The 15,801-nt window shown below is 40.6% G+C and overlaps 1 protein-coding gene across 1 annotated transcript in view; it reads right to left on the bottom strand.

The window, feature by feature from the left end:
* EFCAB8 (EF-hand calcium binding domain 8) overlaps positions 1-15,801 on the bottom strand; it is an 85,195-nt gene that overhangs the window by 19,120 nt on the left and 50,274 nt on the right. Inside the window, exons 20-22 of the mRNA XM_049869548.1 lie at positions 12,987-13,208; positions 12,238-12,396; positions 7,753-7,921 (exon numbers count right to left, since the gene is read on the bottom strand). Of these exons, the coding sequence (XP_049725505.1) occupies positions 7,753-7,921; positions 12,238-12,396; positions 12,987-13,208 (550 nt within the window). The remainder of the gene's footprint in view (positions 1-7,752; positions 7,922-12,237; positions 12,397-12,986; positions 13,209-15,801) is intronic.

A 15,801-nucleotide genomic window follows, 5' to 3' on the forward strand; every position in this document is an offset into this window, starting at 1 on the left:
GTGTTGTTTTTTTCATGTTTCTTCTGCTTGTGGATTCTTTGGTCTTCTTGGATCTGTGGCCTTATCGTTTTCATTAAATTTGGAAATTCTGTCAGTTGTTATTTCTTCAACTATTTTTTTTATGTCTTTCATCTCTCTCTCTTCTCCTTCTGGGAGTCAAATTACATGTACATCAGGTCAGCTGATGCTGTTCCCATAGTTCACTCACACTTTTTTTTCCTGTATATTTCTGTTGCTATGTCTTCATGTTCATTCATCTTTTCTTCTGCAGTGCCTAATCATCTGCTAATTCCATCCCATGTATTTTTAATCTCAGACACTGCTATTTTTAATCTCTAAAAATCAGTTTGGGTATTTTTTGTACATATTCCATTTCTTTCCATGCTGATGTTTTCCTCTACCTTCTGTAACACCTCAAGTATATTTATAACAGCTGCTTACCACCCTTGTCGACTATAGTAGGGTGAATAATGGACCTCAAAGATATGAGGTCCTATTTCCTAGAACCTGTAAATGTTACTATATTTGGAAAAGGATTCTTTGCAGATATGATTAAGTTAAGGATCCTGAAATGAGGAGGTTACCCTGGCTTATTCAGGTGGGTCCTAGATGCCAACATAAGTGTCCTTATAAGAGAGATAGGCAGCGGAATATTTTATACCCATGCAGAGGAGAAGATAATGTGAAGACAGAGGCAGAGATTGGGGTGGTGTGGCAACAACCAAGGAATGCCAGTTGAAAGAAATAAGAAATGGTGTAAAAATGGCTTGGGGCAGTGTCTGATCTCCTCTAACTTCCCAAGGGGGAGGGAGAATCAAGATCAATAGCCCAAGGCTGATTCCTATAAAGCAGAGGTCAAACATGCCTCCTCTCTCCATTATCTTTACCAACTCTGACATCAATCGTCTCTCCCACAGCACTCTCTACTGGGTTCGATAATTCATTGCAGTGGCCACATAGAACTCACAGACCATACACACAATTATGGGGTTTATTAGGGAAGTAACAGTTAAAACAGAAACCCTGGTTTGTTTGTTTTTTATAGTGGTTAAGTGCTACAGCTGCTAACCTAAATGTTGGCAGTTCAAATCCACCAGGCACTCCTTGGAAACTCTAGAGGGCAGTTCTACTCTGTCCTAGGGTCACTATGAGTTGGAATTGACTCGACAGCAATGGGTTTTTTTGGGTAACAGTTACAATTCAGGCTCAAGAACACTCAGGATACAGTTCTTCCTTCAGGATAGCCTCTCCCCGGCTGTGCTCGCAGGCACTCCTCTCCCTGGCCCTCAGTCTCTGCCCAAAGGCACTCAGCTTTCTCTCTTCACAGGCTGGAAAGCCTAACACGCCGTCTCCTGCTGCCAGGTCTTTGCTGCTGGGCCTCTCCTTCCTTGGTGGTGGGCGCCTCCCTTTGCTCTGGAACTAGCTCTCTTTTAAGGCAAAATTGACCGATACCCTTGGTGGGCCACAACTATCCTATCTCACAATCACCGGGGTGGGCGTTACAAGACCATGGCTAGAAAGGCCACACACAAAAACAATTAATCCACCGAAAACAGATTCTTCCCTAGAGCCTCCAGAGGGAGCGCAGCCCTGCCAATACCTTGATTTCAGCCCAGTGATATGATTTCGGAATTCTGGCCTCCAGAACTGTGAAAGAATAAATTTCTGTTGTTTTGTTTTAAGCTGCCTAGTTTGTGGTAATTTGTTACAACAGCCACAGGAAAATAATACTAATCCTATTGTTTGTGTAGTTTTTCCATTGATCTTCCTCCTCGTTCTCAGTCGTATTGCCTTCTTTGCAGGGTTTTTTTTAATGTATGCCAGATATTGTGAATTTTACGTTGTTGCGTCCTAAGTTTCTTGTTTAGTTTTTACTCCTTTAAATATTTTTTGGCTTTGTTCTGGGACTCAGTTAAGTTACCTGGAAATAATTTTATCCTTTTGAGGTTTGCTTTTGAGCTTTGTCAGATAAGTGCAGAATAGCCTAAGGCAATACCCTTCTGAGGACTTTCCTAGATGCCCCATGTGTTAAGAGGTCTTTTCACTCTGAAAGGATGACAAACTATTCACAGTCCTGGGTTAGCTTCAAACTCGTTCTGCCTACTGCTTTCTGGTGTTTCTTTTCCCAGTCACAGTAGTTTCCTCACATGCAGTAGTAAGCTAAAGACTTGAGGGGAAATCCTCTGCAGAATGTTCTTTCTCCCTACAGTGTCTTTCACTTTGGTATTCTGTCCCATAAAGTCTAGCTGCCTTGCCCTCTCTGAACTCCAAACTGTCTCCTCAGCTTAAAGAAATTGCTAGGCTTTACTTGGGTTTCCCCTCCCTGTGCTATAGCCTAGAAACTCTCTACAGGCAATAAACTGGGGCAACTGTACTTTATTTATTTACATTCTTTCAGGGATTAATGTCCTTTACTACTGTTGTTCAATGTCTGAAAACAGTTTCATATATTTGGTTCAGGTGTTTAGGTGTCTCAAGTGGGAGTATAATTCCCCCCCTTGTTACTCCATCATCCTTGAACCAACAGAAATGATGGACAATAGAAATAGACCCAGAAGTAAATCAAATATTGGAATTAACAGAAAAGGACTTTAAAAGAAATTGGACTAATACGTTTAAGAATATAAAGTACAAAATGAGGATTTCACCACAGAACAGGAATAAATTTAAAAATAATTTAAGAGGTTTTTTAAATCCATAAAAGAGCTGAAAATGCAAAGAAATCTAGATGAACTAAATGTTCAGAAAGTAAAAAGCCCTTAACAGGAAAAAAGGAGCTAATGGCTGCTTTCAACCCTGACGCAGTAGTGGGAAGAAGAGAAATCCTCCATAGACAAGGTAAGGAGAAACTAACCAACGTTTAATGAACTTTTAGCAGTCTCATATGGCATGAGAGATTAGAATCCAGGAGATTCCAGCCACAGATCAAGTCTTCAGTCACCTGCCAACTCTTCTTTCCGTATTCCCAAAGTGTATAGTAGCAGTACACTAAAAGCTGTGGGCAGGGCAGAAGAGCTGAAAGTCTCCTCTGGGACACTTAGAGACCTTTACTTTGTTTGAAGCAATGGTGGAGAAAAGCTGGGGATAAGGCTTGGGATGAGGTATGGATAGCATGTGGAAAGCTGGAATTAGGGCAGAAGAACTAAGAGAAATCCTTCAAAGGCACCAGGTCTTTACCAAGGGCAAGGGAATCTTATGCCAAAGGCTAGGGGCCGGGTAGGAGACTTGCAAGAAACCCTCTGAGGCCCACAGGGCCTTGCAAATACAAGGCAGTGGCCAGCCGAAGGACTGCGCAGTACAATGAATTACTTAATATGGTCCTTCTAGCCATGGTCTTCATGATTCACACACAGTGATTGAGTGGAATTTGCCAGCCTCCACAGTCCATTGGCAGCCTATCATGTGACTGATTTGCCGGCTCTGGCAGCCTTGTGAGCCAGCAGCCTGTGGTCTGAGCTGCCTGTTTGGGTTCATCTGCTCTTGCAGCCTCGTGGGTCAGGAGAAGCCTAGGCCTGACCCACAAATTTGGAACCTGTCAACCTCCACAACTGCAGGAGCCACTTCCTTTATACGGTTGGTAAGTTCTGCAGCAAATTAGGGAACCAAGGACCAAGGACGGGGAGGGAGAGTACTGAGGGGAGAGGGAGTAGTTGATGTTAGAGATGATGGAGTGATACGGCAGCTTGGAAAAGTTGGACATTTGGGACATCTTTAGCCTCCACCTCATAGGAACCAGCTTTGTGCTGATCCTTATAAGGAGAAATTATTCACTGAGATGGGTATGGGGCAGGTAAACCAAGGGAAACCTCACTAAAGTCATTCATCTACAGCCTTGTGGTAATCCTCCAACAGCAGGGGCAGGGCAGCAGGGTGAAGAGAAGTCTTCGGAGGTGCAGAAAGCAAGAGGTAAAACACAAAAGCAAAGGGAACACCCCAGCACATGGTTTTTCTTTTTCAGTTCATTAACATGGTGATTTAAATTGACTGATTCTCAAATGTTAAACCAACCTTGCATATCTGGGATGAACCTATTCTTCATGCTGTTATTCTTTTTATATACTGCTGGATTTTATTTGCTAAAATTTTCTTAAAGATTTTTGTGTATGTTCATACAAAATGAAAGTCTGCAGTTTTATTTCTTTGTAATGTCTTTGTCAGGTTTTGGTGTCAAGTTGCTTTATGCATTGAAAAGCATTCCTTTTCAATTTCCTGGAAGAGTTTCTGCAGAATTGATATTGTTTCTCCCTCAAATAGTTGGTAGAATTTACCAGTGAAGTCATCATCTAGGCCTGGAGTTTTATTTGTGGAAATACTTCTAACTATAAATTCGATTTCTTTGACAGAGAGATATTCAGGTTATCTATTTTTTTCTTAAGTAAGCTTTGGTAGTTTGTGTCTTTTTTGAGAAATTTATCAATTTCATATAAGTCCTCAAATTTGTTGCATAAAGTTGTTAACTATTTTCCTTTTAGTATCTGTATAATCTGTAGTGATGTCTCCTCTCTCATTGCTGATGTCGGCAATTTCTTTCTTCTCTCTTTTCCCTTGTCAGTCTGGTTAGAGGTTTATCAACTGATCTTTTCAAAAAACCAATTTTTGATTTCATTGATTTCCGTTCTGATCTTTATCATTTTCTTTCTTTCTACTTACTTTGGGATCAATTTACTCTTTTTTTTTTTTTTTTCCTAGTTTCTTGAAGTGAAAGCTGAGGTCAATGATTTAAATCACTGACCTCAGCTTCTTTTTTTAAATTATATAATAATTTCATTTTCTTACATTTTCGGTGGAAGTGTACACAGCAAAACAGGTTTCTATTCAACAATTTCTACACATATCACATTCAGTGATACTGGCTACATTCTTCACATGTATCGACATTCTCATTATTATTTCCATCCTAGTTGTCCCATTCCCAATGACCTAATCTCACAGCCCCCCAACCTTCTCATTTATCCTTTAGAGTATTTGTTAACCATTTGGTCTCATATAGACGGTTTTTTTAAAAGAGTGCAGTACTCGAGGGTGATATTCCTTATTTTATGAGCTAGCCTGCTATTTATTTAACTAAAAGGTGACTTGAGGAGATAGTTTCAGTTCGGGGCTTAAAGAAAATCTCAAGATAACAGTCTCAGGGATTCCTCCTGTCTCAGTGGGTCCATTAAGTCAGGAATTTTTTTTTTTTTGAAGTTCTTTAACTTCATCCTTTCTCATATAGACCTTTAGTGTTATAAATTCCCCCCAACTACTGCTTTATTGACAGTCCACAAATGTTGGAACGTTGTGTTTTGATTTTCATTCAGCTCAAAATACTTTCTAATTTCACTCTGGATTTCCTTTTTGACCCACGGATTATTTAGTTTAGTTTCCAAGTGGTTAGAGATTTTCCAAAAATCTTTCTGTTATGGATTTTTGATCCAATTCTACTGGGATCAGGGAACATACTTTGTATGACTTAAACCCTTTTATAACTACGGAAACTCGTTTCATGGCCAGAATGTGCCCTGTCCTGGTAAATGTTCTCTGTGTACTTGAAAAGAGAATGTATTTGATTATGTTGATCTACAAATGTCAATTAGATAAAATTCTTGTTCAAATCTTCTGTGTCATTAATGATTTCCTATATACTTGTTCTATCAATTTTTGAAAGCAGTATTGAAATCACTGACTCTAATTGTGGATTATTAATTTTTTTAATGGATCATACCAAATGCTGATGAGAATGCAGAAGAACTACAACTCTCATATGCTGCTAGTGGGAATGAAAAATGGTACAGTCACTTCAGTTAACAGTTTGGCAATTTCTTACAAAGCTAAAATACACTTACCATACAACCCAGCAATTCCGCTCCTAGATATTTACCCAAGAGAAATGAAAACAATGTTTACAGCAGTGTTATTCATAGTCACCCAAAACTGAAAATGACCCAAATGGCCTTCAACTGGTGAATGGATTAACAAATTATGAGATAGCCATACAATGGAATAATACTCAGCAATAAAAAGAACAGATTACTGACTCATACAACGACCTAGATGAATCTAAAATCCAATATGGTAAGTGAACATGGCCAGACTCAAAAGGTTTATGATTCCACTTTTATGCCATTCTGGAAAAGACACAACTATAGGGACAGAAAAGAGATCAGAGGCTTCCAGGAGAAGGGGGAGGGTTTACTACAAGGAGACATGAGGGAACTTTTTCGAATGACGTCCTATACCTTGTGATGGTAGTTACACAATTGCCTGCATTTGTCACAACTCATAGAACTGTACGCTTTAAAGGTGCATTTTACTGTATATAAATTATACTTCAATAAACCTAATTGTTAAAAACAATCAAGCTTCTAAAGGATAACCAAAGATTATTTATGGAGTAGTCAAATATTTCTTTAAAAGGATATAAACTGCATGAACCACAAAAGACAAGACTGATAAAATAGATTACATTAGAATTGAGAACTTCTGCTCATCAAAAGGTATCACTAAGAATAAAAGGCAGGTAACATAACGGGAGAAGGTATCTTTAAAACATATAACTGACAAACAACTCATAGCCACAAGACATAAATAACTCCTCAAAGCCAAAAGAAAAAGACAACCCAGTAGAAAAATGGGAAAAATTCTTGAATAATCACTTAACAAAAGAATGTAGCAGGATGGTCAATAAATACAAAAACATGTTCAATCTCATAGTCATCAGGGAAATGCAAATGAAACCACGATGAGATGCCACTACGCACCCATCGAGATGGCTAAAATTAACACTGACAACACCAAATGTAGGCAAAATTATGCAACAATGGGAGTTCTTGTTCACTGCAAGTGAAAGCATGAAAAACGGTAACCACTTTGCAATACCGTTTGACAGTATCTACTGAGGCTGAACATAAAGCATACGCTAAGATTCTGCAATTCCATTCCTAGGTACACACACGACAGAAATGCATACATTTCTTTTACCAAAAGATACGTGTGAGAATGTTCATAGTATTATTTTTTATAGCCCCAAACCAGAAACAACCCCAATGTCCACCAACAGTAGTAGCACACAGAAATAAATTACGGTATATCACATGACAGGATACAATTCACCGATGAGAATGAACGAACTACCTCACTCAACAAATGGATAAATTTCACAAGCATAATGGTGTGCCGTAATGTTGAAAGAAAGAAGACAAACACAAACAAGAATGTAACGTGTGATCTCATTTGTGCTGTTCAAAACCAGGCAAAACCAACCTATGTACTTAGAAATCAGGATAGTGGTTACTTTTGCAGAGGGGTAGGTAGTGGTGGGGGGAGGGCATGAGGGGAGCCCCTAGAGTGCCAGTAATGTTCTTTTCTTCATATGAAGGGTGGCTATAGGGGTCTATGTTTACTTTCCGAAAATCCACCAACCTGTATACTTCTGATTTGTATACTTTTCTTTATGTCATACAGCAACAATTAAGTTTATTTTTAAAGAGAGAAAAGAATATACCTTATCATGTTTGTGATTTGTAAAAATATACAGAGGCCAATAATGTTGGGTAGATAGGTAGATGCATGAATGGATGACTGACAGCTGGATGGATGAATAGGCAGACTGCTGCATGGACTCACACCCTGTTATACCTACTAAGCAAAGACAGCTGCCATGGTCTGAATTCCCCTCCTCATGGGGTATAAGATCTATGCCATATTATGTTCTAACAGGGACGGGGCCAGGAAGGGCCATGGGGCATGGCTGAGCTTCAGCGGGACCCATACCAACAGCATCGCCATAGAGTTTCCAAGCCTTGACGTTCTGGTCCAGACCAGCACTGATAACCAGCTGGAAGCTGTCCACATACAGGATGTCTTCCACACTCTCCAAATGGCCCTTCCAGGTAATCAGTAGCGTGGGGGGAGTCAGAGAAATGGTCTGGCCATCCACAACCTACAGGGGACAGAACAGGAAAACTATTTTTACTAAGACCACCACACAGGCTCATCAGAAAGCATCCAGGACTGGAAGCAGCAGAGCCTAGTGGAAGGGCCCTGGAACGCAGGCCAGGGTTTTAGTTCTGGATATATTCCTGCATTAACTTGCTGGTGACCTGAGGTAGGTCCTGGCACTTCTCTGGGCTTTGCTATATTGTTTACCGAAGTGCTTTTGCACACATTATTCCATTCGAACCTCACAACAACCTTATGGAATGTGTATGACTCTCACCATTTTACAGAGGAGAGAAATGAGGGTCAGAGACATTCAGTAGCTGACCCAAAGAGACACAGCTAGAAAGAGATGGGGCCAGGACAAGAACCCAGGTTTTCTTGCCTTCTAAGGTTATTCAGCTGGGCATTGGGAGATGAATAAGGAGAGTAAGCAGGTAATACATCACATTTTTGTTGTTGTTGTTGTTGTTAGGTGCCATCAGGTCGGCTCCGACTCATAGCAAACTTACATATAACAGAACAAGCTTTACTTAACCGGAAAATGAGCAAAAATAACCATGCCCATTTTTTAAAAAACAAGATTAATTAAGGGGGACTTATCCAACCATATTCAAGTGTGTTAAGTCACAATGATACAAACTATAAGCTTACAGAGCAAGGAAGCGATACAGAACTCAGAAACTAACCCAAACACACGTAAAACTCTGATATAAGAGTGGCGGCAAAACTCATGGTTATAGGAAACAGATGGTGCTGAAACACCTGACTAAACTATTAACCAGAAAACCAAACCAAACCCATTGCTATCAAGTGAGCCCTGGTGGCATCCGACTGCTAAGCAAAAGCTCAGCAGTTCGAATCTACCAGCCGCTCCTTGGAAACCCTCCGGGGCAGTTCTGCTGTGTCCTGTAGGGTCACTATGAGTATGAGCTGACTAACTATTAAGAGAATCTACATCATTAACTGACAATCTTACAACCAAATAAATACCAGAAGGGTTGAAGAATTATTTTTAATGAAACCATAAGATACCTAAAAGAAATTATGACTGAATATTTGTCTTATCTCTGAATAGTAAAGTGATAGAAGGCAATGAGAAACATCACGATGGGAAGAAAAACTGGATCACAGAAAATGAAAATGTTGTAATTAAAAATCACTACAAATAAAATTAAGAGGCAAATGACACTGGGAAATGTTTGAACTACATATGACAGACAACGGGTTACTATCTTCACATATTTTTAAAATAATTATACATCACTTACCAAAGATGGTTACCACATCCATACATCTATGGTCAATTGATTTTTGACAAGGGCGCCAAGTCCATTGAATGGGGAAAGAATAGTCTTTTCAACAAATAATGGTGGGACAATTGTATCTTCACATGCAAAAGAATGAAGCTGGACCCATACCTCACACTGTATATGAAAATTAATTCAAAATGCATCAATGACCTAAATATAAGAAAACCATAAAACTCTTAGGAGAAAACATAGGGGTAAAACTTCAAGACCTTGTTTTTGATGATAGAGTCTTAGATATACACCGAAAACACAAGCAGCAAAGCAGAAAATAAACTTGATCAAAATAATAAACATTTGTGATCCAAGATTTCTTTATCAAGAAAATGAAAAGACAACCAACAAAATCAGAGAAAATATTTGAGAACCATATGTCTGATGAGGGTTTAATATCTGAATATATAAAGGACGCGTACAACTGAATTTAAAAATGGTCAAAAGACTTGAATAGACATTTCTCCAAAGAAGAAGGGCAATGAGCACTTGAATATTCATCATCAGTCATTCAAAAAAGAAACAGGGGAGAAAAGTGAAGAGTACTGACACGTTGCAGGGATGCAACCAATGTCACAAAACAATTTGTGTATAAATCTTTGAATGAGGAACTAATTTGTGCTGTAAACTTTCACCTAAAGCACAGTCTAAAAAAAAACAGTTGCCATAGAGCTGATTCCTGCTCATGGCGACCCCACGTGCGGCAGAGTAGAAGTGTGATCCATAACGTTTTCAATGATCGATTTTTCAGAAATAGATCACCAGGCCCTTCTTCTGAGGTACCTCTGGGTGAACGTATACCACCAACCTTTCATTTAGCAGCAAGCATGTTAACCATCTATCTGCACTACACAGTGAATCCCATTAGTCATTGTTCTGTGCTGTAGAGTCAATTGCATCTCAGAGCAACCCTATAGGATGGAGTAGAACTTGCCCTGCAGGGTTTCCTAGGCTGTAATCTCTACGGGAGAAGACTGTCATGTCTTTTCTCCCATGGAAAACCAGGAAACCCTGGTGGCGTAGTGGTTAAGTGCTATGGCTGCTAACCAAGAGGTCAGCAGTTCAAATCCACCAGGTGTTCCTTGGGAACTCTATGGGGCAGTTCTACTCTGAATTGGACTCAACCGCAGTAGGTTTGGGTTTTTCCTCCCATGGAGCGCTGGTGAGTTCAAACCGCTGACCTTTCAGTTAGCAGCTGAGTGTTTAACCACTGTGCCCCCAAGGCTCCTTCATTAGTCATTAGGAAATTGCAAATCAAAACCACAATGAGATACCACTTCACCCCTAAGAGGATGGTTATTATCAGAAAATAACAAGTGTTAATGAGGATGTGGAGAAACTGAAACCCTTATACATCACTGGTGGGAATGTAAAACGGTGCATGGGGCTCCTCAAAAAGTTAAACATAGAATTACCATATGACCTAACAACTCCACTCCTAGGTATATACCCAAAAGGCTTTCAAGCAGGAACTCAGACACTTGTACACCACTCTTCACTGCAACGTATTCACAATATCCAAAAGGCGGAAACAGCCCAAATATCCATCAACAGATGAATGGATAAATGCAGTGCGTCCGCACTATGGAATATCACTTAACCATGAAGAGAAATGCAATTCTGATACATGCTATGACATGGGTGAACCTTGAAAACATCCAACAGCCGTAAAAAACAATCTTCTGATATACAAAGATCTCCAAGACATATGATGAGGGAAAGCAAAGTGAGTATCCGTGTATATGCTATGCTACCTTCATGTAAAAATACACGGAAAATACACGTTTAAAAAAAAAAACACGTTTATGTTCGGACAAATACTGGAAAAATAACCAAAAATCAACAGAACTGTTACTTCAAGGAATAAAAAGAACTGGTTTTTGAGGTGACAGGAATAGAAATAAGGCTCCTCGGTGTAAGCCTTTCTATATTGCTTGATATTTTTAAACTTCCATTGATGTGTAATAGATATACAGAGAAGCACACGTATCATAAATGTGCCACTGAATAAATGTCTACAGATTGAACGTGACTATATGATCGGCACCCAGATGGTGAAACAGAACAACGTCTGCCTCCAGGTGTCCTCCTCCTGGCCCACTGCTGTCACTGTACTCCCACCGCCACTTCTCACAGTATAGATCTGTTTTGTTTGTTTTTGTACTTTATATAAATGGAATCGTAAAACATATAATACATACTCTTTTGTGGCTGGCCTTTTTTTGCTTAAATTGTTTGAAGAATTGCCCGTGTTACACTGAGTAGTTGTACAGCTCATTCATTTCCATTGGGGGGTATTAGTCTGTCATGTGGACATGCCACAGTTTATTTCTCCAGTCTATTGCTGATGGGCATTGGAATTGTTTCTACTGGGCAGCTGCCAGGAATAGTAATTCTATGAACGTTCTTATTTGTATCTTTTAGTGCACAAATTTCTCTGGGGATCAAACTAGGAGTGGAATTGCTAGGTCGTAGGGTAAGCTGCTGCAAAAGAGTTCTTCAAAGTGATTATGCCAATTCACACTCCCACCAGAAGTGTATGAGTTCCAGTTGATCTATATGCTTTCCAGCTTTCGCCGTTGCCTGCCTTTTTAGTTTTAGCCTTTCTGATGGGGGTGTAGAGGTATCACATTTTGGTTGTAATGTGCATTTCTCCTGATGACTAATGAAAAGGTGCTCAACTTCGTTATCCTCAGGGAAATATTAGGAGCTTTTTCTGCAAGAAAATACATTACAATTTGAATTATTTTTACAAAGAATGCATGATTCTGTTGCAAAGGTCAAAGCCCTTGGAAGGGGTGGGTGTGTGTACATGTACATGTGTATGCTTGTATGTGCATAAGGGTATGTTTGGTATGTATATACTTGTGTTTTACTGGTTAATGGAGACTTCTGGTTAACAGAGACTTTTCCACATCAGCCAGACAACCTTGAACAGGAAACGTGCAAGACTTAGAATCTCAGCACGAGAACCATGGTTCCCAGTTGGGGAGCAGGCCTCCAGTAATCATCCTACCTGCTTCTCCTCCAAGGACACGTATTTGGAGGGGCTGACCCAGAACTGCTTAGGAATTAAGAGCTGGAATTTGTTCTCTGTTTCAGAGACAGCCTTTCCCCCACTGCTTCGGGACAGCCGAGGGTCAGTGGATATGCAGTAATCTTTGATGTCCCAGATCTAGGTACAAAATATGGGTTAGTGGTCCAGCACCTCTCAATCTTGACCCCAACCCCAACCCCAACTCATGCTATATGCTCCTCCCAGACCACTCCTCTTCACCTTGGGGATGGATCTTACTCATCCCTCTGAGACACGCAGACTCTCGGAGACAGAGGGGTCTTAGAGACCATTTCTGAGTTAGCAGGCAGAAAAGGTGTAGCTGGCCCAAGAACAAGATACTTCTGCCTCGTGTCTCATCACAAAGCACAAAATCAGTTCCTGAGATAGCTGATCACAGATTGGATGCGTGGCTGGGGATGAGGGACTTGTAAGCAGAGAACAACGGAGCATGGTATTCACTAGGAAGGCTTTTTGGATGAGTCTTTCAAGCCAGCCAAAAACAAAAACAAAGCAGCCTCTTGCTCATTTCGCTGAGCACACCAGAGCATGAGAGAACTTCTAAGGTGATCCGCCCTACCCCCCACTGTTTCACAAATGAAACCAGTGCCCAGAGGAAGAGAGGCTAGGCAAAGGCCACATGTCACAAAGGGGTGGCCGGAAGCTTGACTGACACCAGCCCCTCAATCTTGGTGCCGGTTCTTCCTCACCTTAATGCGTCCTCTGCAATCCCCTGTGACAAGAATCCAGTCATGTTCGTCAGTGGCCATGGCGCCCACAACCACATCTCCTGTGTCTTGGAAATCCACAGGGAACTTCCCCAGCAGGCCTCCATTCCCATGAACGGACCAGGCGTAGATGTAGCCATCGATGCAGCTGCTCAGCAGGGCAGCCGTGTGTGGCAGGCGAGGTCTGGTTTGCAGGAAGAGGATCTGTGCAAGAGAGGCCCAGCTCAGTAGGGCTGTGAGAGGCTCAGCCCAGCTGCTGTAACACTCTAAGGGACCCAGAGTAAGCCACCACACTCATCTGATCCTCAATCTCCTTGATACCCAGTAAGATGGTGACGGTGACGCCACCCTTCCGAACTAGCTGGTGAGGAGCAATATTTTGCTGGAATACAAGCTCCTTAATGGCAGAGATTTATGTGATTTTTCATTCACTGCTTATCCTCAGCAACTTGAATAGTGCCTGACACATAGTAAACCAAACCCATGCCTGTGGCCGTCGAGTCAATTCTGACTCATGACACCATGTGTTAGAGTAAAACTGCCCCATAGGGTTCTCTTGGCTATAATCTTTACAGAAGCAGGTTGCCAGGCCTTTCTCCCATGGCACCAATGGGTGAGCTCAACTCGCCAACCTTTAGATTAGCAGCTCATGGCAAACCGATTGCGCCACCAAGGGACTTTTTTTTCTGACAAACGAAAAAAAATAAAACCAAACCCATTGCCATCAAGTTGATTCCGACTCGTAGCAACCCTATTAGGACAGAGTAGAACTGCCCCATATGGTTTCCAAGGAGCACCTGGTGGATTCAAACTTCGACCTTTTGGTTAGCAGCCGTGGCACTTAACCACTACACCACCAAGGTTTCCTTCTGACATATAGTAGGTGATAAATAAATGTTTCTTGAATAAATAAAAGAGCACATACAAATTTAATTTGCCATAAGTCTCAAATAATATTTTTTTAAGACCTTTTACTCAACTCAAAGTGATCTGGAGGACAAACTCATTTCCTTCATAGCTATCTGTAGCAAAATGTCCATATTTTCCAGCCAGTAAGACAAGAAAGCATTTTAACCAAATTCTCATTCAAGTCTTGTTTTGATCAAGTCCTTTGCCAGTTCTCACCTCTGCTCACTTTTTACCCTATGTGTGTCACCCCTGTGGTCCTGGGAGGCCACATGGGAAGTTGGTCTCTGTGGTCAGCCTGAGAAAAGAGTTGTGTGCTAGGCCCTGCATGAGGCTGAGAGTATAGCCAGGTTGTGGAGAAGCCAGGCCAGGAAGAAGAAATTGGAAGCCTCCCTGACTGCTGCTAGCTCAGAACTTTACAGTGTAGGGGCTTATATGTCCCTGAAACATGCCGCCAAAAAAAAAAAAATTCTCAATTACCCTTATTTCACAGAGGTCCAAAATAAGATGCTCAACCTGCTTTTGGTTGGCCCAGTGCCAGGGTCACAAACCAGGAGCCCCTAAACCAATGACAAAGGGCAAGCATTTCCCCACTTTACACAAGTATGAAGAAGTTAGAATCACCCACAGAACCCAAATACACAGAAAGAATCACCAAAAAACCTAGAGGAGGCCTCATGTGAAGCTATTAAAAAGAATGGGATAGATCGGTCTGAGCACCCTGAGAGAAAAAGTTGTTCACAATATATTGCTAAGTTAAAAAAAAAAAAAAAAAGTGGGAGGGAGGAAGGCAGGGGGTCAAGCAGCTGCACAAAGATATCAAATGCTCCCAGGAAAATCACATCAGATAACCAAATGGTGGACAATCACTCAATACTGGGAATCATGGCTTAGCCAAATTGATACACATTTTGGGGGGGACACAATTCAATCTATAACAGTGAGTCTCCGTTAACATCACTGAACATCCTAGATCTCTTAGGTTTGCTTTCTACTTATTTCTCACAGACTTGATGTTCTACAGTATGCAGGATAATATTATTGAGTTTATTCCCTGAAAATATGTTGTACTTGTTGGTCCTTACGACTGCTCGAGTTGTAGCATTTTTTGGAGATCTCTCCCAGCTCTTATTTTTCCCCCCATGTATAGAATTGAGTATTTCTTTAAGGTTCTTGCCTTTCCATTTGGAGAACTCCTTTGAATAATACTTGAAGAGCCAGTCAGGTAATGGCAAATTCCCAAACCTTCTGTTTATTTGGGAATATCTTGATTTCTCCCTTGTTTTTGAATGACAACTTTGCTAGGTAAAGAATTCTTGGTTGGCAATTATTTTGGCTCAATATTTTATATATGTTGCTCTACCGTCACCTGGCCTCTAGAGTTTCAGGGAGAAATCCACATTGATTCTTATGGAAGACACTTGGTATATGTTATATATATATTTTTTTTTCTTGCTGGTTTCAAAATTCTCTCGTCTTTGGTTTTTGGGAATTTTATTAGGATGTGGCACGGAGTTGATCTTTTTGTATTTCTTCTAATTGGGGTCCATGTAGCTTCCCGCATTTGCAGGCTTGATTCTCTGTTCAGGTGTGGGAAATTCTCTCTGATTACCTCTTGGAAAATTCTATCTGTGCCTTTATTGTTATCACGGTGCTTTGTAATTTCAATAATTCTAATGTTAGATTTCTTAATTGAATCCAGTATTTCCATTTGGATTTGTTCACTTTGTTCCTTCCTCTTGTTTTTCTTGAGACTTGATAAATTCAGTTATTCTGTCTTCTAGTTCACTTATTATAACTTCTGCCTGGTAGACTCTATTGTTGAGTGTTTCTCTCTTGCTTTTTCTAATTCAGTTGTTTTATATTCTTCAGTTCTAGCAGTTCCGTTTGG

This window comes from Elephas maximus, chromosome 25 (genome assembly GCF_024166365.1).
Source record: "Elephas maximus indicus isolate mEleMax1 chromosome 25, mEleMax1 primary haplotype, whole genome shotgun sequence".
Taxonomy (NCBI): domain Eukaryota; kingdom Metazoa; phylum Chordata; class Mammalia; order Proboscidea; family Elephantidae; genus Elephas; species Elephas maximus.